Raw genomic sequence first — 26,746 nt, 5'->3', positions numbered from 1 at the left:
AGTCAGCTACAATACATTCCAATGGAGGATACATTGTATCGTTTAACGATGTTTCCTATGGGTTTTTTCGCTTAAGGACGGCAATCCGTGCCTATTGGAACGGATTAACCGGTTTCCAATGCATCTCTATGGGAAATGGTGTTTCGCATAAAGTTTTTTTCGCATAAGGTTTTTTTTTTTGGAACCAATTAAAAACGTTATGCGAGGCACCACTGTATATGCTAATTTTTCTAGGAATAAGTACCATTGAATTCAGCAGGGCTTGTTTATGCTAAACATTGTTACAGTTAAAATAATTGAATACAGAATTAAGTATCTTGAAACCACATCTATTTTTCCTCCTTTGTCTCAAAATATAATGTATTTAAAATACACAGCTGCCATATATATGGTTAATGTCTTCACTTAACATTTGAAAGACTTCTAGTTTGTCATCTGAAGTTGTTCTTTGTGCTTCAGAAATTAAAATGTTTAAACAAACTAAAACAAATGTCTTGGTTTTCTCACCTTTTGTTGTTCCGTTTTCAAACATTTATCCATATTTTAGCTGATGCTGTATGAAGGCTTCAGTACCATATTGATGAAGCAATCTTACTGATTTTCACATCTGTACCCCTGCATAGAGATGGGCATGAACTGCATGTTCGTTCTTTGACAAACTGGTGTTCAGTGCTTCCCAGCCCCGCCTCCATCAGGAGCCCACTCAGAAGTGCCCCATCTTTCCTGTCTCCTCTGAGCTCTGCCCCTGAGTGGGTACCCACCGGAGGAGGCGGCGCTGGGAACTGCTGAACACCTGTTTGTCCGAAGGATGAACCAGCAGTTGGTGACCATCTCTAACCCTGGACCAAATAAGAGGTTTCTGCATTCTAGAACAGTGGTTCCTGACCTTGGGTAATTTGGATGTCCTTGAACTGCAACTCCCAGAAATCTTCACTACTAGCTATGTTCACCAGGGATTCTGGGAGTTGCAGTCCAAGAACACCCAAGTTACCCAAAGTTGAGAACTACTGTTTTAGAACATTACAAATTATTTTGCCAGCATGAAAATCTTGCCAGTGTTAATTGTTTAATAATCCACAGCTAGTGTATTTTTTATCTTTGAATATTTAATCTAAATTATTTGAAAAGTTACAATATGGAATATCTGTAGCAATGTCTTATCAAATAGTAACACTTCAAAAAGTTATTTTCATTATTCTTGTGCAGGGAGGCAGGAACACGAGGTTTGGGATTTATTTATATTTTCCAGTCCTTCCAAAGATTCACACACACCCTTCCATTTCAAGCTCTGGCGGGAATTGTGGAGCTTTGATCCTAATTTTTTTCCAGGCTTTTAGAACTACAGTATTCTAGAATTTAGAGAAGCTACTGAGGTACCAGGATTTGCATGTCCTTTCAAAGGGGTTCCTGAACACAAATGAGAGAAATCTGTTGACAAGTCTTCCTCTTCCACTTTCCTCTTAGTCAGCAGTATGTGCTTGTCCTTCAGTCCTATATAAACTGTTTTGTAAGCCAAGCAGAATTTCCTCTGTACAAGGTCCTCATTTTTGCCAATTTATGGATCTGTTAGAAACACAAAAGGGTACTATATCTTTTATCTGTCCACCCAAATTAGTATGATCATGAATGCTCCAAGATACTACAGCAGCTCTGGTATCTAAAGTGGCTTACAGTTGACTGTGTGGTTTGGGACTCATGTGCATACAACTGAGAGCCGCCAAAATGTTTGGTGTGATGACAATTCTGGAAAATTCTATGTTGGAAAAAAATATATTCTGGGCTTTTAGTTCAGATAAACACAATAAACCTATGGGCTTTGAATTTGATATTATGCATTAGCATGACTATTTCTGTTTTTGTATTGTTTATATAAAAATAACCAGGGGTGATTGAGGTAGGATTCCCCCCCCCCCCCGAATAAGAATTTGTATAATCTCATTAAATTGAAGCTGTAATCCAGGAATTATTGGACCCTGTTTACAAAACTTTACCAAAAATTTGAATGAATATTTTCTGTCATCATATAACATTAGAAATTACAATCCTTTTTTCATTATTCGTAAGATCATTTGTTGAGCTGTAACATATTATAAATTCAAGCATCCATTACATAGGGTTTTACATTGGTGCCTCACAAGACGATTGCCTCGCGGGATGATTAATCTGCAAGACGATGGGGTTTTGTGATTGCTGTGGCGCTTCACAAGACTGTTTTTCCTATGGGTGTCTTTCGCAAGACGATGTTTTGGTCTATGCTTCGCAATACGCTTTTTTTTTTTTTTGACCGATGCTTCGCAAGACGGTTTCCCCCACCCCCATTGGAATGCATTAACTACCGTATTTTTCACTCCATAGTGTATTATGGAGTGAATACTGTAAAAAATGGTTCAAAACCTCTTCAGCCACCCCCACCCAGAAGCCTCCCACAGTTCCACCACTGTGCCAGAAGGCCTCCAAACCAGCACGAGAGGCTGCTCACTGTGGCACCTGCATTGGACATTGCTGCTCTGCCATGCTAATACCTGTGCACTAGAGGATTGTGGGAGGAACACCTAGCCCTTGATGGGGTCCCGCGGGGCACCCCAAAACACTGAGGAGCTCTCTTGGCCTCTGGTGGGACTGAGGCTGTGCAGCCCTGTTCTGAGCGGAAGGTATAGTCGGGGGGGGGGTCACCATGCCTTGGAGGGACAGGGCACAGAAGGGGGCAGGAGGTGCAAGGGCCACTCCAACTCACACCTTGCAGGGGAAATACCATGGTCATGAAAATGGTTTTCCCAGGGTGAGGCTCATCCGTTGCACTTCAGGTGTGCTGATCCCTGTGATTTCCCCAAATGTGGGGAACTCAACTGCATAACTTGTGGTAGTGGGGGATTGCATTTGTGTTTTCCCTGGTCTTTCTGGAATCCTTTTGATCTCTTTTTCCCTCATCAGGACCTATTGCAAAGGCAGCAAGTCCTGGTGATGTCTTGTATTGCATTCTCCCTCTTTTTCTCCCCAGTGGCAAAGGATCAGGGCAAAAGGAGTCACCATGATCAGGAGCCAGGGGGCTGCTTTGACTCCTTTCACCTTCTTTCTTTGCTGCTGGAAAAGAAAGAGGGGGAGGGCCATCTGAGCCCCACTGCATTTCCAAAGGCAGTGCAGGTGAGGGGACTGCTTTTCCCCAATACGGTAGATTTCAATGCATTCCTATGGGGAACTACATTTCACAAGACAATGTTTTCTATGGACAATTTTCTCAAGACAGCGATTCCCCCCCCCCCATTGGAACGCATAAAATAGATTTCAATGCATTCCTATGGGGAATCGCGTTTTGCAAGACGATGTTTTTGCAAGACAGCAATTTCCGCGGAGCGAATTAAAATGGTCTTGCAAGGCACCACTGTATTTCAAAACAGAAATAATTTTAACAATAAAAGTTTAAAAATAATGTTTTTTAAAAGTCCAATTTAAATTAAGAACTTCATTTAAAACTTTGGTTTATTTTACTAATTCTCACTTGTATCCTGACAGAAAGCATAATGCTACATTTATTTTAAAAGAAACAGTTGAAATTAACAGCTTGGGTTTATTCTTGCAATTCTCCAAACTCCTTCATCTATAGTTGGGGCAGTAAGATATTTTGAACTGGCATTGTTGGAACATCTGTAACTTGGTACTGTTGGATAGGATTTTGGGAATATGTATGAGGAGGGAGATGGATTTTGTGTATTTGGCTGATAATAGCACCGGTTTTGTCAGTCAGAGTTTACGCATTAAGCTGTTGCAGAGTTGCTATCTCCATAGCTGTTTCCAGAGAGAAGGGAAATTTAGTAAATGTTACCTCAAAAGCCTCCATGAGTTAGGTGTCTGGCTGTGGAGCCATAGGTTGGGAGTTCAATTCCCTCCTGTGCCTCTCAGAAGAGTCAGCCTGTATGGCCTTGGGCAAAACTGCACAGTCCCAGGAGAAGGGAATGGTAAATCACTTCTGAGTACTCTCTATTTAGAAATCCCTGAAAACGGTTGCCATAATTCAGAATTGACTTGACAGCCCACAGTAATTATTGTCTCAAATAAAAGATTACATTTTCAACATACAACTTTTTAACATTCCTTTCCTCTCACTTTTCCAATGACACTTCTTCCAGCTGTGTTGGCAAAGTGACAGAGGAGGAAAAAGAAACAGTCACTCTCAGATACATGGAGTTTGATTATTTGTGGGAATGATGGGCGTGATAGTGGGATTCTGTCACATGAGGCTTTATTATGCAATATTTGCAGTGATTATAACTGACAGTACTAAACTTTAGATATGTGATAGTGCATTCTAGTTAATCGTCAGAAATATGAACCTTTATAAAGGATAATTGGGTACAGCAAAACTCTTTTCAGTAATAAACTTGCAGAATGAGTATTAGTTCTTAAGTGCTTAGGAGACACATTTCATGGGCATGATGTATGCTAACATAAACCATTTAGAAGTTTCTGGAATTGACAGATCCCAACATCTTGTCAGAAGCCAGCTTTTAACACAGAAATAATCGGGGGTTGGGGATGGCGGAATCACCGGCGTGGCTCTAACTTGGTATAACCTGAACTGCTACATATTAAACTGAAAAGTCTGCTCTGCCTGAAGGAATTAAGTTGATGATGTAGTACTTTGTTCTTTCCAGTCTAATTAAGGAGAATTGGGAAACTAGGTAGATTTTGAGCTTATTGCTGTTTTATATCTATAATGATGGAAAAGATTAATTCTCCTTAATTCTGGGCAACATGTTCAGTATAATGTCTCCAGCACTGTCGTTGTCACATATGAATTGTATTCCCTATCATGACCCTGTATTCCCCTCAGAAGTATTCAGGAAGGCTGATCCAGAGTAGCATATCACTTATTAAGAGTTCGTAAACTTTTCTTTTGAACAGAAACAAATTATTGTGGATCCTTTGAACTTCAGTGAGGAGCGTTTCAGGCCTTCCCTGGAAGAGCGCCTGGAGAGCATCATTAGTGGTGCAGCCCTAATGGCTGACTCATCCTGCACACGTGATGACCGACGGGAACGCATAGTTGCAGAGTGTAATGCAGTGCGACAGGCCTTGCAAGATCTCCTTTCAGAATACATGGGAAATGTGAGTAACCATTGTCTGTGTTGTGTGTTATTTTTTGTTTTTATTGAACTTCATGGTTCTAAGAGGAACAGTGAAACTGTAAGGCTTGCATTTGAATAGATAGCATCTCTTTATAAATATGTCTAAAAACCAGATTAAGCCATTATCCCCCTATTGTCCCAGAGATATCAGTATAACATATTGTAACAGTATAACATCATCAATAATCCATGCTGTTTGACTTAAAGGTTGGAGGAAATTCAGGTATGTTATAAGGTCTTCTGGAGTAGAACGGTTTCTAGGCCTAAACTAATGTTTTACAATCTAGAATTGTATAATTACTGTTTTGTACAAAAACAGAGATTGAAATGGATCTTAAATGTGGCAAACATACAGCAGTGGACAGCAGTGTGTAGTAATCATGAAGTATAGTTGTCTCTTCCTTGTAAACATTTGCACCACACTTATTTTTCCAAAACAGCACAGTTGTTGCCCTGAAATGCAAGTCTGCCAGCAATGCAACATTTTAATAGTATGATTCTTTATTCCTGAATGTGAAGCAGCCCCCTTTCTCTCTGCCACACAACTTCCACTTTGGGCAAATGGCATTTTCCCATAAGATATAGATAGTTACAAATATATTGTCCTTTAGAGATATGGCAGTGCATAATGACATGTCTTATCAAGGTTTCACATAGTCCATTATATTACTCAGTTTGTTCATCAGGTGTTATTTGAAACATATATATGAGTATATGATGGGGATCAAAGCGACTGAAAAAGTTACCATATTTGCAGTTCAGAAATGACTTCATAATTAAAGATGTATATTCTTCCATTTCTAGCTTAACTGAAATAATGAAAAAAATGAAATCTGTTTGCAAATACTGTAGAGTGTTTCTGTTCATTCCACATAGTGTAAAACGTTTCAGTGTGATAACTGAAAGTGTCATGGCTGCTCCTTGTCTGTTAATATAATATGTTGAAAATTCTTTATCTTCTATCAAATGCAGAATAAGAATATCAAATATTTTTATAGCTAGGGAATATTGGCACATTGCAATGATAATTTGCAAATACAATTTTTTTTAAAAAAAACTTTGCTTTAGCTCAAGCAACAAATGAGGGGTGCCAATGTTATTGTTGCAGGATCATGCCAAGGAGAATAATGGAAGAAAAGATGTGAGCAGTTTGGGGAGCTGCATTGTAAGCTAGCTCTTGCTTAGAAAAGAACTGTATTTTGGGTATACACCCCTGAACCTTATGTGATAAGCTTTCTTACATTTTGTAGATTAGCCAGTATTTTTTCGCAGCTTCTTCAGAAGGCTAGTTAAGTGAAATGCTTCATGATAAATTATTTGTTTCAGCAACTGGCTGTTGTTTATTGGTTTTCATAGCTGCAATCAGAGGTGACCTCCAGCCCAACCTCAACTTGAGCAAAACAAAGCAACAAAAATCAAAGGAGTAAAACAAATTCTTCATCATTAAATTGCTGTTTAGGGTTAGGCTTAGGTGGGAAGTGGAGAAGGAATTACAAAAAATAGGTGGGAGGGAACTGGGCTGGAAGTAAAGGAAAAGTTGAAAGATATTAATAGCATAGAGGAAGAGGTTGAAAGGGGAAGCATGATCAGAAAGGAAATGGGAGGGAGAGAGAAAAAGAGAAATGTGCAGCAACAAGTCCTATGGTTGGGAGATGTCTTTGTGTGTGACAGTACTACTGCTGATGGGTGATACTGTACTGCATTTCTGACTTAATACTGTAGACAGGAAAACACTTGGCATAGATTCTTAGATAGTGTTTTCTGCTAAGCCAACTAGCCCCTTTTTAGAAGAAAGGCTAAGGCTTTGAGAAGAACTATGGTGTTATAAATATTTCATATACATTTTTCCTTAAGAGATGCAGGATTTCTTTCAGTTAAAGTATAAAGATGTTAGCAACCAAAGGAATGTATAATATAAAACACTGCCTGCATGAAAAAACTCAAGGAATAATTAATTGACATAAGAGCAGTATTTAAAATCATCCTGTGATGATTTAACGTCTGGGAGCAGAGAGGTAGTGCATATTCAGCCAAGTGGGAAAAAATTTTAAATTGCCCCCTTTCTGTAAAATATTGTAAATATGGAGAAGTACAGGAGCGATATGTCAAAATAACCAAGACTAACTAAAAGGGGAAGAGGGAAAGGCTAATGGGGTATTTCAACCCAGGTGCCTTAGGGCTGTAAAAAGTATTACACCCATTTACTGCATTCATAAAAGGTTCACCATCAAACCTCTGTCGTCTGTTTAATTGCTTTGCAGGTTAGATAATTTCATATGAGTTATAAGAGTCGCACCAGTTTTACTTTCCAGATAAGCTAAGTTTCTTATAATTACACATAGAAAAGGAACATTTTGTGTAGATATTCTAACACTAAGCTCTTCTGTAAATCTTAGAAATGCTGAAATATAATGCAAATACTTGGAAATGAGAAAGGAAATTCATTGATGTCTACTCATTGGTCTATAACATAGATTATCTCTTTCCAGCGCTTCATACCACTCAGATGTTGCTTGTGGTACAGCCATTGGACCTGGCACACTGTAGAAGAATACATTTGAATAAGAGTTGATTTAGTTAAAGCCAGAATTCTGATTTAAGGCTTGTTTGAAATTTGAATAGTTTATATTTCCGTTTCTAAGACATTTTATAAATGAAGTAGGAATTAAAAGAAGCTAATTTCAGAGATTTGAATCTAATTTACTTCCAAATTCTGGATTTCTTACTGCTGAGTTCCACTTCATGATGCCCTGACATAGTGTGCATAGCTGCGGCATGAAATTTGGATTTTATTTTTGTTTCACAGAGAAGGTTGGGACGTATACATGGAAAGCTTTCAAAAATGTAAAAATTGATAATGAAATCTCATCAACTAGAATAAGAAGAGAAGTTTCATCAGCCCAGTTTCTCTTCTGGTTAAAGTGGAAAGAAGCAGAATTCTCAGACAGAAAATGTTGGTTGAGGAAGAACCAAAATTATTTTTGCAAAATAAAAACTCAGTTCTGGAGTTCTTTGAGGGTATCATCCAACATGTAGATGGAATTAGTGGAAGAATGTACTTCAACACTCAGCTTTAATAGGATAGCAAAGCTGTATGTGAAAAGCCAATGAGAACTTAACTACGTGGTGCCACGCATAACGAGCGCACCATTTAATGACAAATCTGTTTAGATAGGGCAAAGATCACATTGCGATGATCGGTAAGCGTTTCGCTTACCAATCTTCACATTGCGATGTTTTTAGAACAGCTGGTCAGCGGTTCCAAAATGGCTGCCACATCAACAAAATGGCCGCCACAAGCATTTTCGCATGCTGCCCTTGCTTACTGAGGCGGTGAAAATGGCGGCGCTATGGAGGATCTTCGGATAACAAAGTTTTATGCGTTCCTATGGGGTTTTCGCCCCTGCATAGCGATGTTTCCGGATAGCGACGATTAATCCAGAACGAATTAACGTCGCTATGCGGGGCACCACTGTATTTGTGATATGAGAGAACAGGCTTTATAAAGTAATAACTAGATTAGAAGATGGGCAGTACACGATTGTAATGAACTGAACTGTTAACACAATTTGAGGTGCAAGCAACAAAGTACACTAAAGGTCAATAGTTAGAGGAATGAGAAAAGGGTGAGATCTCTGTCTCAAGACATTTTACAGGTAGAAGTATCTGCAACAGTGCAAATGTTAGAGTCACAGTAGCTATTTCTTTTAAAGCATTCCTTAATTTCTTCTGTGTTCACAGTTGACAAGGCAGTTTCTGCTTCATTAAGACATAGGCTTCCCTAATACTGTTAATAATGGCCAATGTCTAAAGCTCAGTGTGCTTGTTCTACTACTTTTGTATAGGTTTTTAGCTTTTCCCTTGTGGATGATATATGTGCTCTACTTGGGGTGCTCTAAGGCAGGACATATTGATAGCTGCTGCCAGACAGAAAATCAGTCACTTTCTTTTCAGCTCCTTCATTCATTATCTTTGGATCTCAACTAACATAATCCATAATTGCTTTCTACCTCTTCTAATGTTCACCAACTTCCAGATCATCCAGTTGTAGCAGACAATAATATCCATAAATGCAATTTTTGAGAAATCAGCATGACATTTTCATTTTCAGTTCAAGTGTTTGGATTAATAAGAAACCTAATGATAAAATGTCAGCCCAGGAAACCCAGTAAAATGTCATCTAAGACAGTCTAATATTCAACAGATATGCTTGTGCATAGAAAGTTGCTGCGCTATAGGCATTTGTGTTTTAAGACAATGTGTATTCTCCCCAGTAAGAAAATAGAAACTGATTTTTTAAAAAACTCACTTGGTCACCCCTCAGCAATACAGCTTTCATTTGAAAAAAGGACTTTAGATGTGTCCTAAATTGGGCAAATCTGCTGGGACTTTAGTTGTGAACAGCAAGTAGTTCCTGATATCTTAATCCAAATTTGAATATTCCTGCCAGTTTCAGAAAAAGAAAGGGAGGATTTGTCATAATGGCATTTAGGTAGACTTTTAGCATGTCCAGACTTCTTTTGCTGTTTTTATGTCTAGCACAGTGTACCTGTTTTTATATACTAAAGAGTGATGTGATAGGTTGCAAAATAATAATGATCCCTTTAATTCCACAAAATTGCTGCTTATTTTGTACAATTTAATAATAATTTAAAAGTCAAGACAGAATTCTGATATGTTATTCGCATAATTGGGACTCTTCAGCAGTTGCAAACTCCAGTTTTACTGGGGGTGGGGTTAAGGTGTGGGCCTGACACATATGGAAAGTTCATCAGCATTTCAGCATGCTGAATCAAAATCATGTTTTAAAGCAGAACATTGATGGTGAATACTACCACTGATATGCCACTACAGTTATTATGCTGTTCCTCAGCCCTGACCAGGTTGACCCAAATTTCTTTCCTAGTTTTCCCAAGATAAGTACCCCTTCACTTGCAGTGAATTTCAGGGAGCTCTAGAACTGGTTTTCCACAAGTGTAATTTTCTTCAAAAGTAATATGCAAGAAGCGGCAAGATTCAGTCCCTTCTCCCTGCCCTTTGCCACAAAGGAAACAGAGAAAGTGAAGTGGTGGAACTTCTGGTTCTCAGCCCCCTTCAGAAGTTTTGGACTTCAGTAAATTAATCTCTGTATTGTCACAAGTAGCTCAAGAACTACAGGAGACCTCATTAGATATTGCAGTCAAGAAGTAACGTTGACAGATGTTTAGTTAGTGCTCAGGAGAGAGTGTGTTCCTGAGAGAGGGTAGATTATTTCAGAGCATGACATAATTCAGGCTGTTATCATAATCCAGAATGTACAGACATGTGGTGCACATATGTTAAGCAAACACCCAGTACTTTTCAAAGTAGAAGCAAAATAAAGAGTACTGCAAACCAGATAGGTAACTATTGTGGAGTGCTTTGTCCTTGGTGTATATTTTGGGGGATTCTAAGCATTTTTAAGTTTGGAACTCTGCTTCAGTGGAATAAAGAAAAGTTGTACTAAAGTGAGAGATCTAGAAAGTGAAATGAAGAATAAGCTTAAAATTCTCAAAATAGTTGTTCTTATAGCATGCCTGTTGCTGTGTTTGCCCTAAAGCAAAGTTCCATGTTTATCTGTTACTAAATAAATCTTGAATACATGAACACCAAACATATTTCTGATATGTTACTCTCAGTTCTGTTTCTTATACCTTTGTGGTATAATCCCCTTCTAAACTGAATAGTCAACTCTTTTAGTTCGCCACATCTCTGCTTGGAGCACTCCCTCTAGTTTTTCATGATGTCCTGGTTTAATGCTAACCTGTGGTTCAGCATTAAATTTATGAGCCCCAGGCTTGTGCATACGGTCTTCCTCCCTGATCCTCTGACACAGTTGCAAGGAGGCGATTATATGATTTTACTTCAGTTTTTAAGCTGTTAAATATACTGTTGCTTCTCAATCCAAGTAATGTCTGTTTTAACAGTTTTGCTTCATAAACAAGTCAAAATTGGGTTGTTTTGCGAATCATTATTAAAGTGAACCATAGTATGCTTGTGTCTAGACACAAATACTGTTAAGCCACCTTGGATTGGATCCATTTTAAGGAGAGAGGTGGGGGTAAAAATATTTTAAGTAAATAAATAATATATAGGGCACTATGGCTTGTTAAAAGAAAAATATGTTACTGTCCTGAATGCAGCTTTGTAGGAAAGAGGGAGAACTGACAAGGCCAGTGTTTGACCAGTGCAAAACTTTAGTTTAGCACTGTGTTAGAACCACACCAAGGTGTTACATTTTCATTTTAAGACAGGAGAAAAGTGTGTTCAGGCCCAGTCGCCCTCTTCTCTCCCCAAAAAATGTATAGGCACAACAACCGAGAACGCTAATTGTCCTGTGCTGTGGCATTAGAGGAAGGCACTGAAAATTCGAATCTATAGGCATGTTGAAATCTAACTGCTTTAAGTTTGCATGTCAGGAAATTGAATCATTTGCACTTCTTTGGCTCCTGTTTATGAAAAGAGGACAAGACCTGCTTTACCTAAGTTAAAAGAGTTATCAAAACAATTAACAGCATTCACAGGCATTAAAGACATGCCAAATAAACATAGGAATCTTCTTCATACCTAACATTGTATGGTACTTGTTCCTAGATCACCAGAGATTATTTTCCTAAATACGTTTAAAAGTATATCCAATAGGATTCCAAGACTTTTATCTATAAGGATTTAGGCTTGGGTTCCAGGTAACCAGCTCTTTTTGTGCATGTTAGAAACTTTAGATTTTCAGTTTAAAATATTAAGAAGCAAAGTGATAAGATCCCATTACAGCGGTACCTCATAAGAATGCATTGAAAACCATTTAATCCGTATCTGTTGTTTTTCATTCTTAAGTCAAGGCGCTGTTCTTAAGTCGAGGCATTAGTCCCCATAGGAACTAATTCAAAGCTGATGAATCCGAATCTACCACTAGGGGGTGATTTTTTTCCTTCTTTTGACCTAAGATGAACTTAGGTCAAAAAAGGGCAGGAAATGTTGGGGTTTATTTGTTTGTTTGTTTTTGTTCTTAAGTTGAGGCTCCGTTCTCAGGTCGAAGCAACTTTTTGCAAATGGAGCTGTTCTTAACTCGAATCATTCGTATGTAGGGACATTCTCAAGTCGAGGTACCGCTGTAATGGGATCTTATCACTTTGCTTCTTTCTTGTTGTAGTCCTTTGTTCAATTGTTCATTATATCTTTCAAAAATAGAGGCATTTGGTAAGAGATGGGTTTAAGAATTACATATGCAACATGTTTTTATTATCCAGGTCACTGAAGTGAGAAGATTGTCACTTAATGCAAAAACTTGTTCATGGGAAATAGAATTTGAGACTGCTTCACAATCTGCTGTTTTGATGTTTCAATAAAATCCTCAATAAATCAACTTCCTGCAAATAAAAGTGGAAAATTCAGAAATACTTGTAATCTTGTTACAGAACTATTTCAGTTAGAGGCAAATGGCCTGTTGGGTTAGCAAAGATTTTGAAGGACAGTAAGTATTTTTCTTCACCAGCTTAATATGTTTGCAGGTGAAGGTAACTTGCATGGCAGTAGGAAATTCTTACTTCATATCCAAGTCTAACTGTGTGTACTAGAAAAGTATTTGATTTGAATGAGATTTAGGCTTCCTCAAGAGGAAGAGTCCTTTGGGTTAAAAAAAAGTTGCAGTTGTTTCTTATACTGCTTTGGAGAAATGGCTGCTGTTAGAATAGCCTGTTTCCATGGGGGCAGTCATTTCTAAAATTCTGGCACAGTGCACATGCATGTTGTCATAGGTTTGTTGTTGCCAACAAAAATCTGTGTATTTTGAAAATTTGATAAAATATGAATAGCTCTAATATCTTAATGTTCTCTTGTGTATATTAGCATAGCACAGAATAACAGTTTCTAGATGTGACTTGGTATTTATTCATTATTGTTTGTAGCATATCTGCTTTTCATTATGGTATACATTGTTAGAGAAGATAGAGTTCTTAGAAACAGAAAGTTGTTTCCATGTTAACTCTGATAAGTAACTTCCTTCTACAAGAGAACATGCTAAATAAGAAAATATTTCACAGAAATATATAAATGTACGCACTGCACATCTTAGCTCAGATTTTTAGTCTTTATATGCTTGCAATTCAATATATGAGAGCCTGTTACAAATTGTATTCATGAAAATCTTGGGCAGACCTCATGACTATTCTACAACAGTTGTCCGTTTTCCCAGTGTGTCTTATGTAAAGAGATTGTATTAGTAACTCGACATCATATATACTGTTAGTACTGGGAATTTACTGAGCAGTAGAATTTCATTGAGATATAATGGAAGATATAACATCTGTATGGCAATAAAAAAGCCTTCATACTAAAAGGAAGTATTTCTAGGCTGCTTGTATTGCAGGAACAAGACTGCTTGTTTTTTAGACTGCTTGTCACAGAAAAAGCTAAAAGCTTAGTTTTTCTAGTTTTGAAACGGCACCACAAAAGAGGCAACTTCTGTTTTTACAGTATGCACACTTTTTTATTTTTTTATTTTTGTACACTGCACTTAACTGCATTATGAATCTCTCTCTTCCACCAGAATATGCATTATGGAACATTACTAATACAAATCATTTGGAATGTCTGTTAATAATTTCAGCATTGTGGAAACTTTCCAGGGAAAAATGTAGTAATAACAGAAATCATGAACCAGAAGTATAGCAAAGACTGTTGAAATTTACACCATGGATGTGGCCACCATTTTGTTTCTATTATTATTTTATCATGTGACATATTTTGCATTATTTTATACCCCAATAAACTATCTCTCACCCACCCACCAGTAGTTGTTGCAATATTAAAACTATGGTTCACCTTTAGCATTATTAGTAGTTGGAAGATGATGACAATGAAGTAAATTTTGTGTCTCATGTCTTCAGAGTATAAAGAACTGTAATATTGAATATAATTATCCTCATAGTCTCTTTCTTCCCACATGCACTGAATTTTAATTCTGAAACTTGCTTGTACAGATCTTAACTTTTGAAAGTAAGGGCATATATGTTGATAATAATAATTTTTGCTGATGAGGAGGATTCTGATCATCATTGTTATTTACTGAGTGGTTTGATAAATTAAAAAATGGGTCAACTTGATTATTTTCTCTCTGGCAACTGTGGTAACTAGTGTCAAAGTGCCATCTGTAGAAGCTGTTGATGATGGCATGCTGCTATTAGAAATTAAGTAAAAACTACAGAAGCCTTAGATGGGAGCCATAAACCAAGCCATAAAATAAAGTGTTTGGGAAAATCTACAATTGTTTTATAACAGTGAGGTATGCCAGAGCTTTTGGATCAATTAATAAATATGTGTACGTCACTTCATCTCTCATTACGTGATTAGTCAATACTTGTATGTGTCTCAGGTGTGTATGAACTGTCCATGTTAAAAATTATGTATTGATTTGTTGCCAGTGCTGGGGTTCGTATCTGTAACGGCTCTTCGTGTTCAGGTCCTTGGTTGACCCTATTACCAGCATAAGTCTGCATGTTTGAACTGGTTTTCATCATGTTCAACTGTTGGTAAAATAATATTTGGCATTGCTACTAATAATAGGTTGGATGTAATTTGAATGGCCAGTTTGCCATGCAGGAAAACATCCCTTTTTCTTAGAAAAGAAAACAGAATTGAGAAATGTAGCAGACATTAACTATTGGGTGGCTTTGCTGTATAAAGTTTATTGTTGGTGAAATTGGTCTATTTTGGTGGTTACTGTTGATTTATCATGCAGGCCATACAGTTCCTTTTGTTTGATTTAATATTCACTGTTGGCCTTGGTTTGAATAATCAAGAGTTCATATTGAATGGCATACATTCCATTTCTGTTAAAGCAGCCGAATGTTGACATGTTGGGGTTTTTTTTAGCAACATAGGTATCTGTGGAGGAAGGGACAATTTATGTACTCTGGTCTTTGAGTCTTGAAAAATAACACTCAATTCTACTTGGCTGGATATTGGCAAGGAGAATAGAATAAAATGATCTGGTATGTGGAGGAGTAAATTCTACACTGAGAGCTTTTGAAGAGAACAGTGAAAACATGTCAGCCTATATCCAGAGTTCCTCACATTCAGTGGTATCCTAACCTGCAATAAGCATGTTAGTATAAAAAATCCTTCATAGATGTTCTTTGGGTAGAAGAGGTAGTGGTGGCAACAGAAAATGCTACTGGTACCTCTGCAAAAGGCTGAAGAAATTGTCTCATTGGGAGGGTTTGGAGACTATCAGAGAATTTGGCCAGCTAGTAGGTTCGGCTAGTTGGCACAGCTCCTGTTTTACAGCTAGAAAAAGTAATGAGAGAACCTTGAGCTACATTTGTATGGGGATATTCAGAAGGATGCAGAAAGCATTTTGGGGAGTCCATGATTGTTTTAATGGGGTTCAGAGGGCAGCATAACTCAAATCAGTGTTTACTGAATACTAAAGAATTCATATGTTATTGCTGCATATAGTGAGTGTACATGATCCTTACTAGTAGCAAGCCTTCTGCAACCTATAAGTAGGAGGAAGGAGCCTCTGGTTTTAAGTACTGTAATTCTTTGCAACATATACAGCTTTGTCAACCCTCATGCACAGTCACAAACAACTGATTTGTTGGCAAGATGTGAAGTGATCTATGCCTGTGTAATTGGAGGAGAGCTGAAGCATAGACAATCGCATAAATTTAATGTTTGTAACATTAGTTTCATTGAAACATAATTTTTTTTGGAAGATATACTTAATAGATTCATGGTGGATGCAGTGTTTTAACACAGAAAACATTTCCCTTTATCCAGATGCATAGAATATACATTATATGGCTAAAATAATAGTTTACTACATGGAGAGATTAACCCATCTGTTTTTACTCAAATAGTAAACAGTCAGTGACTTAAGATAACTAGAAAAATAATTATATAGGAAGCTTTGTATTAATTTAAAATAGTGCCCGATATAAAACGCTGTAGCTAATGGATACTGGGTATTGACTCATTGGTCTTGAAGTCTAAAATCTCCAAACCACTCGCTTCATCTCATAGCACTGTGATAATTTATCGAAATACTTCACAAAGGGTTAATATTCATATAAAAATGGATTTTGAGTCTGATTTGACTGAAGACTTTGCACCATAGTACAACACACAATGTTATATATTGAGTCGAATAATCCAAGCACCAATGTTTCTTTTCTCTTTTGTATACTTGTAAATGTTGTTGTTGTTATTGAGCTTGACATGGTATTTTAGACCTACATATATACATCCCCCCCCTCCAAGTTTTATAGCTTTGGTTATGTGCGCATGATTTTTGAGAAGTTACACTAAATTTCTCCCCAGTGGACTTATATTCAAACTGCATATACGCACAATAAATTTAATTCCATAACACACTCTGGATACAGTGTTTTTCACTAGAAATTGACTGTCCATTTTTCAGGGTAGTTTTGTACTGCTTTAAATGTTATGTCTGAAGCATTCTCTGTGAGGTAAAACATTCCAAAGAATATATTATAGTTAAACCATTTTTTATATCTAACTCATAGTTTAAAATACTCATGCTCTACCCTGGGTACAATACCGAGTACATTTACTTGGCTAAAAATTCCTGTCAGTGAGACTTGATTTTGAATAAACATAATTGATATATAAATTATCCAGGATTTGGGTTTCATAGTGGTATCTTAGAACTTGTCCTGCAAGGGTTATGTATTAACCTGGAGAATTTCCTAATTCATAAAAGAATTCTCATCGAAATTGACAAACAAGGGTAGAGAACAGGAAGAGGTTAGTTTTCTGTGCTTGCTTTATAAAAAAAAACTTGTGTTCATTTTTAAAGCGTATATTGGATCTTAGTCTAAAATGTCCCATTAAAATAAAGACAGGCTTAATAGAACCTTGAGGACTAAACTGCATATTACCAATTATCTGCATAACGTTGGTATTTTGAAGCAGTGACTATAATCCTGATTTATTCCAAAGTGTCAACAACTATTTTCTTAATTCCGAACATTTGGTTAACCAGAACTCTGAATATGAACTCATTGAAAATAATACTTAATCTTTCCTCTTCTACACCTTTCCACTGTAGAACATGTGTCTGAGAATCAGCTTTTCTTAAAAAAAAAACAAAAAAACAAATTACAATTCTTAAATTTCTACTTCAAAGACAGTCGATCCGGCTGAAATGTTGGGGATCATAGCTATAGTGCATCAAATTTGCAAAATATTCTTTTTTTCATTGGTTCATGTAAATATATACCTAATCATATCTGTTCATTCAAGCTGTTCTTCTAAATAAAATTTGAAGGCTGGAGAGTGAAGATTTTACATATATAATTACATAACATGAAGCAGTTTACATATTTTGGGTTGAGCATATTTAGACTTCCAAACACCAGGAGTGCAAATTTAATGCAAACATTGCTGCTTTGACACCGAAAATATTATGGATTTATTTAAAAAAAAACTTTAAATACTTTATCACTCAAATAAGTAGCCTAGAAAAATCCAGGCTTTTTAAACATGTTTTTTTTAAAAAATCAGTGTGTTGGATCCCTGCAATTTAAAATAAGTTTTATCTGTTTTTATTACCTGTAGATATTACACTTCACATTCTTTATAGGGTAGTTGCTGACACTTGCACTGTCCATAGCCATTAATGATGATGAAAGGTCCTTCATGGGTAGGTTCATATTCATTATATGGTCCTTGGTCTGACATGTTTGACATATGTAGCCGTGTTTGAGATCGCAGTTGCCTGTGACTTTGAATCATTGAGCACTGCCTAATTTTTCTTAATGTGGGAGGGCAGCACTTCCTGGAGATGAACACTACAAAAATGATAAAAAAGAAAGAAAATAATAAAGCCATTGTTCCTGTAATTACCTGTTGGGTGAAGATGGCATTGTTTGGCTCAGGCAACTGCTCTTCTGTGGTTGTGGGTATGTCTGTAGTAGTTGAGATTTCTTTGTCTCCCACATGGAAATTTGAGGAGCTTATTCTTTTTGTGTATTCAGTTGTTGGAGCTCTGTAAGTTGTAGCAATGGATGTAACAACAGTTGATAAATTCCAGCAAAGCTGAAAACCATAAACTGCATCTAGAATATCCTCTCCCTGGGTGTGGTTTGGGCTATGACAAAGTATGGAGTGTTCCCACCGACCTTGGAAGCCACTCAGCCATGTGGCTAATGCACATATTTTGGGGCTGCATTCCCAGGGATTGCTGGAGAGGCCCACCGTAGTTAGAGTTTTAAGTGAATATAAAACCTTGGACTCCAGAGTTGTTAGCTTGTTGTTATCCATTAGGAGTACTTTAAGATTAGGCATCGTTTCAAAAACTGTCATATCAATGGCTTTGATCTCATTTCCAGACAAATCTAGCTTTTCTAAAGTGCCCCAGGTCCATTCCATCCCGCATGTCAAGTTGCTAATTTTATTCCCCTGCAAGAAGAGCATGTGCAGATTGCTTAGCCGTAGGAAATGAGCAAAGTTAATCTTTGTCAGCTGGTTGTGCTCTAGGTGAAGCTCCCTCAGTTTGATTAATCCTGCAAATCCATTGCGTGCCAAACTCCGCAAGCGATTTGTGCTCAAATCCAAGAAATCCAAACTACGACAGTCTGAAAATAGACGGACTGGGATAGTCCTCAGGGAATTAGAACGTAAACTCAAGGTTTGCAGTTTGCGAAGGCCATAGAACAATTCAGGATGCAAAGCAGATAATTGATTGAAAGAGAGGTCCAAATGTTGCAGGTTAAGCAGTTGGCTAAAAGTTGTGTTTGGCAAATAAGAGATTTTGTTTGAACTTAAAACTAATTCCTTGAGTTTATACAGTCCTTGAAAACCATCTTCTCTTATAGTGTCAATTTGATTATGGTCTAAATGAAGCCAAGTAAGTTGACTGAAGCTTGCAAACTGATCCCCTTCAAGTTCCATAATAAAATTGTGCCTCAATGACAAACCTAGACAGCCCTTGTCAGTGGTGTTTGGCACTGAGTGAAACCCCTGAGAGTCACAGTAAAAGAACAGCTTCTCGCAACGGCATTTTGGCGGACAAGCTGTGCCCAAGGCAGGCAGCATTTTAAAAACAATACTCATTGCATATAGTGCTGCCAGCATAGGAGCCCCTAATGGCCACTTGAAATGTAAGCCTGCAGAATATAGTTCAGGGAAACAACAAAATAGGATATTCTTATCAGATGTATGTTTACAATAAAAAGGAGAAAAATGCAGATAACAACATGCATTAAATTGTTCAGATCCTTTACATTTAAAACATATTTGGTATGAACATTTAGAACATCTATTTTAAATTTTGAAATTACCGACAGGCATTTCCAAGTTGTCTTTTTTTAAAAACAAAACAAAACTATTGTTGCTAACGTGCGTTTCTAAAGCAGTATTGACAGTTCATAGTACAATAGATTGAAATGTATAAACTTACCCATTCTTTTGAGTACGTTGGAGGTTGCATTCAGTCGTAGTTTTAGACTCAACACAGTGAGTCTGTGAAAAGCTTTAATGTTGACAGCCTTTTAATAAATACTTCTACTGTCCACGGATGTTAGAGTAAAAATGACTTCACATCCCCTTTCTCATATATTCCTTTTGAATTCATTTCCTTGATTTTCAGAAGACAGGTCTGTTAATTCCTGATCAGCGCTGGATTGAATTCCTCCGTTTTTTATTCCATACAGCTGTTTAATTGAAAGCACTTTCCACAGCTATGGCTTTTTTTTTCTTTTTTTGTCTTAACTTGTTGATGGCAGATGGGTGGCTTATTGCTGAGAGAAGCTTCTGTAGTCGCTTGAATGCATTTGCTGAAAGGCTTTCAGGGATACGGTACAGGAACGCATTTGATTATGTGCTGCGACCACACAACTGTATATAGGCTGACGTCACCTTGTGACGTTCCTTTTTGTTTGGGTTTTCCAGAAGCTTTGCAGTTTAAGGCACTGTGGTGCATACTGTGAATTGTGAGATTAGACTACCACTAAGAGGAAAAACCTAACTGTAAGAATTCTTCATTTGACATCCAAGGAATAGGAATGACTTTGCAGAGGTCTCTTTTGCAGGTTACATGCTTGTTAGTCCAACCTTGAGCCATATGGTAGAATTTGTGAAGTATAGTCACGGTCATGACTTCGGTTGTGCGGTGGTCCTACTGATATTCTTCCGTCTAAAAGGGCTAACAGAGATCCATCAAAGAAAGCTTAAAAAGTGATCAGCATTACTAGAAAAATAAAGAATCTAGCTAAAAAGGAGGAAGCTATTTAATGTAACTTGAGAAGGCAGGATTTTGGTAAATGTGCCTCGAAATAAATGCAACCAAATGCAAAATCTTTTAATAGAATTTTTTTACTTCAGATCTATTTTTTAAAAATGTCCATTACTAATGCTCTTGTTTATATTTCTGAATACTTCAGATAGGATGTAAGAAGAAGCAAACACACTTCGATGAAACTAGATTAATAAATATCCATGGCAGCCTTGAAATAGATTAATGAGGATGTATGCAGACTTTTTCTTCCCTGTTAGCAAGAAGTCATTTGATAGGAATAACCTGTGCTACTCAGCTTGTAGGTGAAAGGTGGTTACATCAGTCTTTTCAGTTCATTTGGCAGAGATTATAAATACAGTGGTGTCCCGCATAGCGATGTTAATCCATTCCAGGATTAACGTCGCTATCCGGATTTGTCGCTATGCGGGGGGAACCCATAGGAATGCATTAAACTCCGTTTAATGCATTCCTGTTGGGGAAAAACTCACCGCTATGCGGGGAATGCTCCATCCGGCTGCCATTTTCGCCACCCGGTAAGTGAGGGCAGGGCACAAAAATGCTGCGGGCGGCCATTTTGTTGACCTGGCAGCCATTTTGGAACCGACGATCAGCTGTTTGTAAAACATCGCAATGCGATGTTTTCCCTATCTAAAACATTCCAATGCGATCACATATGCGGATATGTCGTTAAACGGTGCGCTCGTTAAGCGAGGCACCACTGTAGTCTATTTCTTATATAGGGTAATATGGGGCAGGTCAATAATCTGGTTAAGATTCTTGTTAGAAGTATGATACTTCCATGTTTTTTTAAAAAACTGAACAGTAAATTAGTTCTTAAAATGTATAATACTAGTTGTTGTGGGTATTTGCATCACTTTTATTTTTAGATTTTGAATTATGAATTGTTTGTTTTTTCATGGTGGTATGGATTTATAGAACTTCCTCTTTCTGTGTGGTAGAATCCCAGTTTCAAATTGTTCATTGGCACTATTTGTCATAAGGTTGGGAAGGAATATCAAAGCAGAGACAGGCTATGTAATCAAATGCAACTTTTAGTTAAATTCCTAAATCCATTTGGTACTCTGAAGTAACATAGACCTGCTAAGTCAGCAGGAACTTGGTAAATCCGCACCTTTGTAAATTCTAGTTGGGACTAATAATTGGTTTTAGGCCTGAGTGGATATAACCTAATGTCTAAGAAAAATACTTTGAAGCTTGATCTGATATTAGCATTAAAAACAGTAAACATTTTTTAAACATGATAATACATATAGAATCAGTTGGCAAACAATAAATTCTCACTTACATTCCTTGTGCTGACTGTAATAATGATTAATAATTATGTGCTGTCAGATTGTTCCAATTTATAGAAACCTATCCCAAGGTTTTCTAGGTATGATTTAGCTTCAGCAGTGTCACTGTATCATTTTCCTTAGCCATGCTTGTTGTTGCTCCCAGTATGTACAACTTCCTCAGACCCAATACAGTGGTGCCTGGCACAGCGAGGTTAATCCGTTCCAGATTAACCCTCGCTGTGTGAAAGCATCGTTGAACGGGGCAAGAAAACCAATTGGAACACATTAAACAGTGTTTAATGCGTTCCAATTGGGCTGAATACTCAACGTTCAACGATGCTGGCAGCCATTTTCATGCCCTCCCCTCGCTGAACGAGGGCGCGAAAACGCTGCGATCAGCTGTCCGGCGGGTCCAAAATGGCCACCGGAACAGCCGAAGGGGGGGAGGCGCAGCGTTTTCGCGCCCTTGGTAAGCGAGGGGAGGGCGCGAAAACGCTGCGCGCAGCCATTTCGGCTGTTCCGGCAGCCTTTTCGCACCCTCCCCTCGCTTACCAAGGGCGCAAAAACGCTGCGCCCGGCCATTTCGGCTGTTCCGGCTGCCATTTTGGACCCACCTAACAGCTGATGGGCGGGTCGCAAAGCGAAGGTTGGTAAGCGAACCGCTTACCGCCCTTCGCTCTGTGATTCCTGCCCTGTCTAGGTGCTGTTTTGCGATTGCAAAAACGGCACCGTTGCGCAGATTCGTCGCTCTACGGAGCGACCGTTCTGCGAGGCACCACTGTATGTTCCAGGCTCATGCTTGCTTTAATATGCCACCTCTTCCCAAGACCTGAGACCCAAAGGTGTTTGCAGTATAGATAAAAACAACAGAAAATTTATTACAAAACAAAGTCACTACACTTCTGCCTAGTACATATGTTCTGCAATTTGAGAGGACCTGAATTCAAGCAACCTTGGCTATGTGATATTGGAAAGCCATTCTCAGTATAGTTAGAACCAGTGGTCTTTCTGAGCCCATGATAGCTTTAAAAAAATCAGTCCTCACTCCAGGATTAGAGATTCCTGTGGTTATCTGTGAAGTATTCTAGGGATCCCTGGCATTATCATTTCTCAGGGGGGCTCTGTTGGCTCTGAATCTGTCCAGTCTCTTCATGGGATTAAGTAAAGTAGATAGAATATCCACAGCAGACTATGGCATTTGCCTTTCATGGAGATTGATATGTATGTGGTTGAGATAACTTACAACTAAAGTAGGAAAGAACTATAGTCAATCTGCCTTTGCAGTATCATTCAGAGCAGCACTTTTATGCAATGGCTGTAATTGTTCTCCCTGACGATCACTGCTGTAATTGTTGCCGGTCTCCTACATGGTTCCAGACATAGGCCTTTTCTCATATCTGTAAGCAATCCTTGTAAAGTGCTGGTTTGATACACAGAAACAATAAAGAATGCCTGTAGAACAAATAGTTAGGCTGGTGAAAGAGTAAAATACTCTGTTCCTCTTTGGCACCTGGAACAAAACTGAGCAGATCCTGCTCTTTGTAGAACAACAGTGGGTTGCTGTAGGAGCTATTCATCCTCTGGTAGACCCAGGATAAAAAAAGTTGTCTTATTTACAGGACTGGAGTAAACATAGGGAAGAAAGATGGGACATTTCAAAAATAGTATCAATTATTTGCAGTAAGAGTGGACATCTTAGGTAATTTTGAAATATCTTTGTACAGTTGCCCTACTTCCCTTTCTGCATGGTCTGTCTGCCACTAACCACTTCTTTTAATTGGGTTTTCATTTTGTATGCTACATGATTACTTACGTGAATGGGGACTCTCATTTAAGGATAGGTAACATGATTTCAGTGGATCTTTGCTTTTAATGCCACTTATAGTTGACTAAATGAATGTAAGGGTAGCAATGATGGTCAGTGCTGTGGGCTTTTAACAGGAGAGTCATTGAGTACCTCCTCCCTCAGTATCCTTATCTTGCCAAATTCATTATTTGTTTACCTTTGTGGAGAGGCACCATCTTCCCAATTGTAATGTAGCTAAATTTTGTTTTCTGGTACGTTTTACTATCCAGAGTCTTGAGGCAGACAATCAGGGAGACAAATATTTGTTCTGTAGTTTTGGGAGAGCTAGCCGGATAGCTCAATGAGTTAGGTATCTGGGTGGGGAGCCAAAGGTTGGGAATTCAGTCCCCCACTGTACATCTCAGGATAGCCAACCTGTGTGATATTGGGGAAGCTGCACAGTCTCAGGATGCTACCAAGAAGAAGAGAATGTGAAACCACTTCTGAGTATTCTCTACCTAGCAGAGGCTCACCATAAATCAGAATTGACTTGACAGCACGATCATTATTAGTCTTGGGAGATGTCTGATCTTTGAAAGGGGATGTATAAATAATTTCTCATACTTTACACAAATCATGCACCATATGTTGCACACAGAAATTGATTCATAGTGTCCATAATCCTACTGCAGCATCTTCAGATTATCAACAGTACTGTAAACTTTAAAATCACTTCAAAGTAGGTGAGGCTGAGGTGTTAAAAATAAGACATAGGTAAAGATCTTCTGGAAGCCCAAATGCACACTTCGTGTTCCAGCATGTGAGCAGAACCTCAGAGCTCTTCTCCAGTTCCCTCTCTCCCCACTGTGGAGTATAGCAAAGAGTGGTGAAGTGTGCAGTAAGACAGTGCTTCTAGACAAGGGCAGAATGTTCAGATTCCCAAAGGAACACAAGTTTAATGAGATTATATATTTGACAGATAGGTGCTACCTGTCTATACTATAATTTGAGACTATAAACAAAGTAAATATATTTACTCCTAAAACTCCCTTACTGTATTTCTGAATATAGAGATGTTCCACTTGTTCTGTCCCTTAAATTCAACAGATGTTTTTGCAGTGCAACACTGCCACCTGTGCAAAAGGTGACTTGGCTTTCTACTATTCTGGGATCCTGCCTGAGCAGTGCCATTCTTTCCACTCTGTATCCCCCTAACACCCTCATATGCCTGGCATGGGGTTTTATGATCTGACACTGTATTAGCATCTGTCATGCTGAGATAACAGTATAACCTGGCTTGTTGTTCTGTTGCTGTGCAGACTCCAGATTCACTGGTCAGAAACAAGAGCCCTTAGTGCAATCTTTTTTCCTTGACAGTTCCTTTTGCTGTTGATAGCATCCTGCTGTCATTGGAGACTGTAAATATTGTGACATAAAAGGCCTGGCTGAGAGTCCTTGCCACTGTTCTGCTTTTTGTATGTACCTTAATTACCACAGTCGTACCTTGTTTTTCAGTCCTTATTTGTTTCTAAAGTGTATTGCAGTTGAAAAGCATATGATGGTATTCTTAGGAATATGTGCAGGAAGGTAGTGACAAAATAACAGAAGTAGATTTTGTCCAGGGACCTCCCAACCCTGAATGTAGGTAGTCTTGCTATTTTTCTACTTATAAAATTGTAGGAATCAGCAGGTTTTGAAACTGCTGGAGCCCACTTCAGTTTGCTCATTATGGAAGCAAAATATCTAGGTTGATGTCGATTATAGCATTTTTATGTATGTGGCAGATGTCTGGAACTAATATCTATATTAGTGAGTTCGTATATTCAGACCCCAGCAGGGCTCCTGAGTTGTGCGTGGAAGCTGAGTTTTAAACACATTCTCTACTGACTGTTTGCCCTTGAGACTGAAATGAATGAAAAAGTCCAAGTGTGTGTAAGCTTTGAATTGCAGCCATTTTAGCGGGGACAACGCATTAATCTAACTTAGTTTTATCTGTTTTTCTAGGCTGGACGCAGAGAAAGAAGCGATGCTCTAAACTTGGCAATAGATAAAATGACAAAAAAGACAAGGGATTTGCGTAGACAGGTAGAGTATACATGTGGATGAAATTCTTATTCAGAAAGTTTTGCAAAATAACATTCCATTTTTCATGTCAACTTGATTCTAGAAGTCTTTAGATCTGTCCATTGTAGCTGAAATCTAAGCATTTGGGTTCATTTGGAACTTTAGCAAGCAGATGTTGAGAATAGGGATTCCTATTGTTTTCACAGAAAATTCTGAAGTATTGTTTTAAACAAACTGAACTGAAGGTATGAGAAACCCATATTCCTCTCTCTCTCTCTCTCTCCTCTCAACAGCACGGGTCTGTTGTGACCACACAACTTCTTGTAGGAATTAACTCCCTAGGATGAACTCTTTTTTGGTAGAGAGCACGTCAGAGAGGCATTAGTGAAAATAACCGTGTTAGTTCTGTGGCTTACATATTTGTTTTATTTATTATTTATTTATTTTATTTATATCCCGCCTATCTAGTCGGTTAAGAGCACTCTAGGCGGCTAGGTTGAACATGCCAAAGAGGAAGAAGCTGAAATCCAGATGAACACTGAGATGTTTGGAGCATTGTAGTCATACTTCACAAATGAAATGTACCTCACAGCTTTTAAAAATTAATTTGCTTTTCAGCAACCAAAATTTGATGGATCTTCTACACTTTCATTTGTAACAGGAATAGAACTTCCAGGTATCTAGGAGCTGCACATGCCTTCCAAAACCTTGGAAGACCACACCTACTCCCAAACACCCCCTGTCAAAAATGTTTTTCTTAATTTTTTTAAATTGAAAAAGCCCCTTTGCACCCTCTAGTGGCTTCACACAGCAATTGGGCTGCTTTTTCTGCTGCTCCCAAGTTGTTTTGATTGGCTTTGACTTTGGAAAAAAAATCAGAATCCTCAGTCTGAAATAGATGCAGAAGGGGACATTCTGAGCTAAATATTTTTAAAAGATAGCAGAAAATGGGTGCGAGAAGACTGGGGCTGTGTTTTGCACCCCTGAAGGATGCACTTCACCCATATATAATTTTGAATTTGTTTATGCTGCAGAGAGATAGCAAGATAGCTTTGTAGGTCAGATCCAGACTTTTTGAAAGCTCTTGTTAATTAAGTGGTGAATTATAGATATTGGAAAACTTGAGCTGTTTCAAAATCTGTGATTATTGGGGAGTTATAATTCAAAAGTTAAGTACTGACCAGGTTGTGTAGCTATAGCA

At 38.1% G+C, this 26,746-nt stretch overlaps 2 protein-coding genes and 1 non-coding gene across 3 annotated transcripts in view; 2 read left to right on the top strand and 1 right to left on the bottom strand.

The window, feature by feature from the left end:
* CTNNA1 (catenin alpha 1) overlaps positions 1–26,746 on the top strand; it is an 88,992-nt gene that overhangs the window by 27,748 nt on the left and 34,498 nt on the right. Inside the window, exons 7-8 of the mRNA XM_020788057.3 lie at positions 4,900–5,103; positions 25,486–25,566. Coding sequence (XP_020643716.1) covers positions 4,900–5,103; positions 25,486–25,566 — 285 coding nt within the window. The remainder of the gene's footprint in view (positions 1–4,899; positions 5,104–25,485; positions 25,567–26,746) is intronic.
* Positions 2,729–2,892, top strand: LOC140703316 (U1 spliceosomal RNA). Its single transcript, XR_012082755.2, has one exon. It is a non-coding gene; the product is annotated as a U1 spliceosomal RNA (small nuclear RNA).
* LRRTM2 (leucine rich repeat transmembrane neuronal 2) lies at positions 13,605–19,651 on the bottom strand. The gene is made up of 2 exons (XM_020788058.3): positions 19,564–19,651; positions 13,605–19,270 (listed from the first exon to the last, which is right to left on the bottom strand). Exons 1-2 carry the CDS (start codon positions 19,565–19,567, stop codon positions 17,724–17,726), a joined length of 1,551 nt encoding a protein of 516 aa, XP_020643717.2. The 5' UTR covers positions 19,568–19,651; the 3' UTR covers positions 13,605–17,723.

The sequence above is a fragment of the Pogona vitticeps genome, chromosome 1 (assembly GCF_051106095.1).
Source record: "Pogona vitticeps strain Pit_001003342236 chromosome 1, PviZW2.1, whole genome shotgun sequence".
NCBI classification, from domain to species: domain Eukaryota; kingdom Metazoa; phylum Chordata; class Lepidosauria; order Squamata; family Agamidae; genus Pogona; species Pogona vitticeps.
This window is presented reverse-complemented; position numbering and strand designations above follow the sequence as displayed.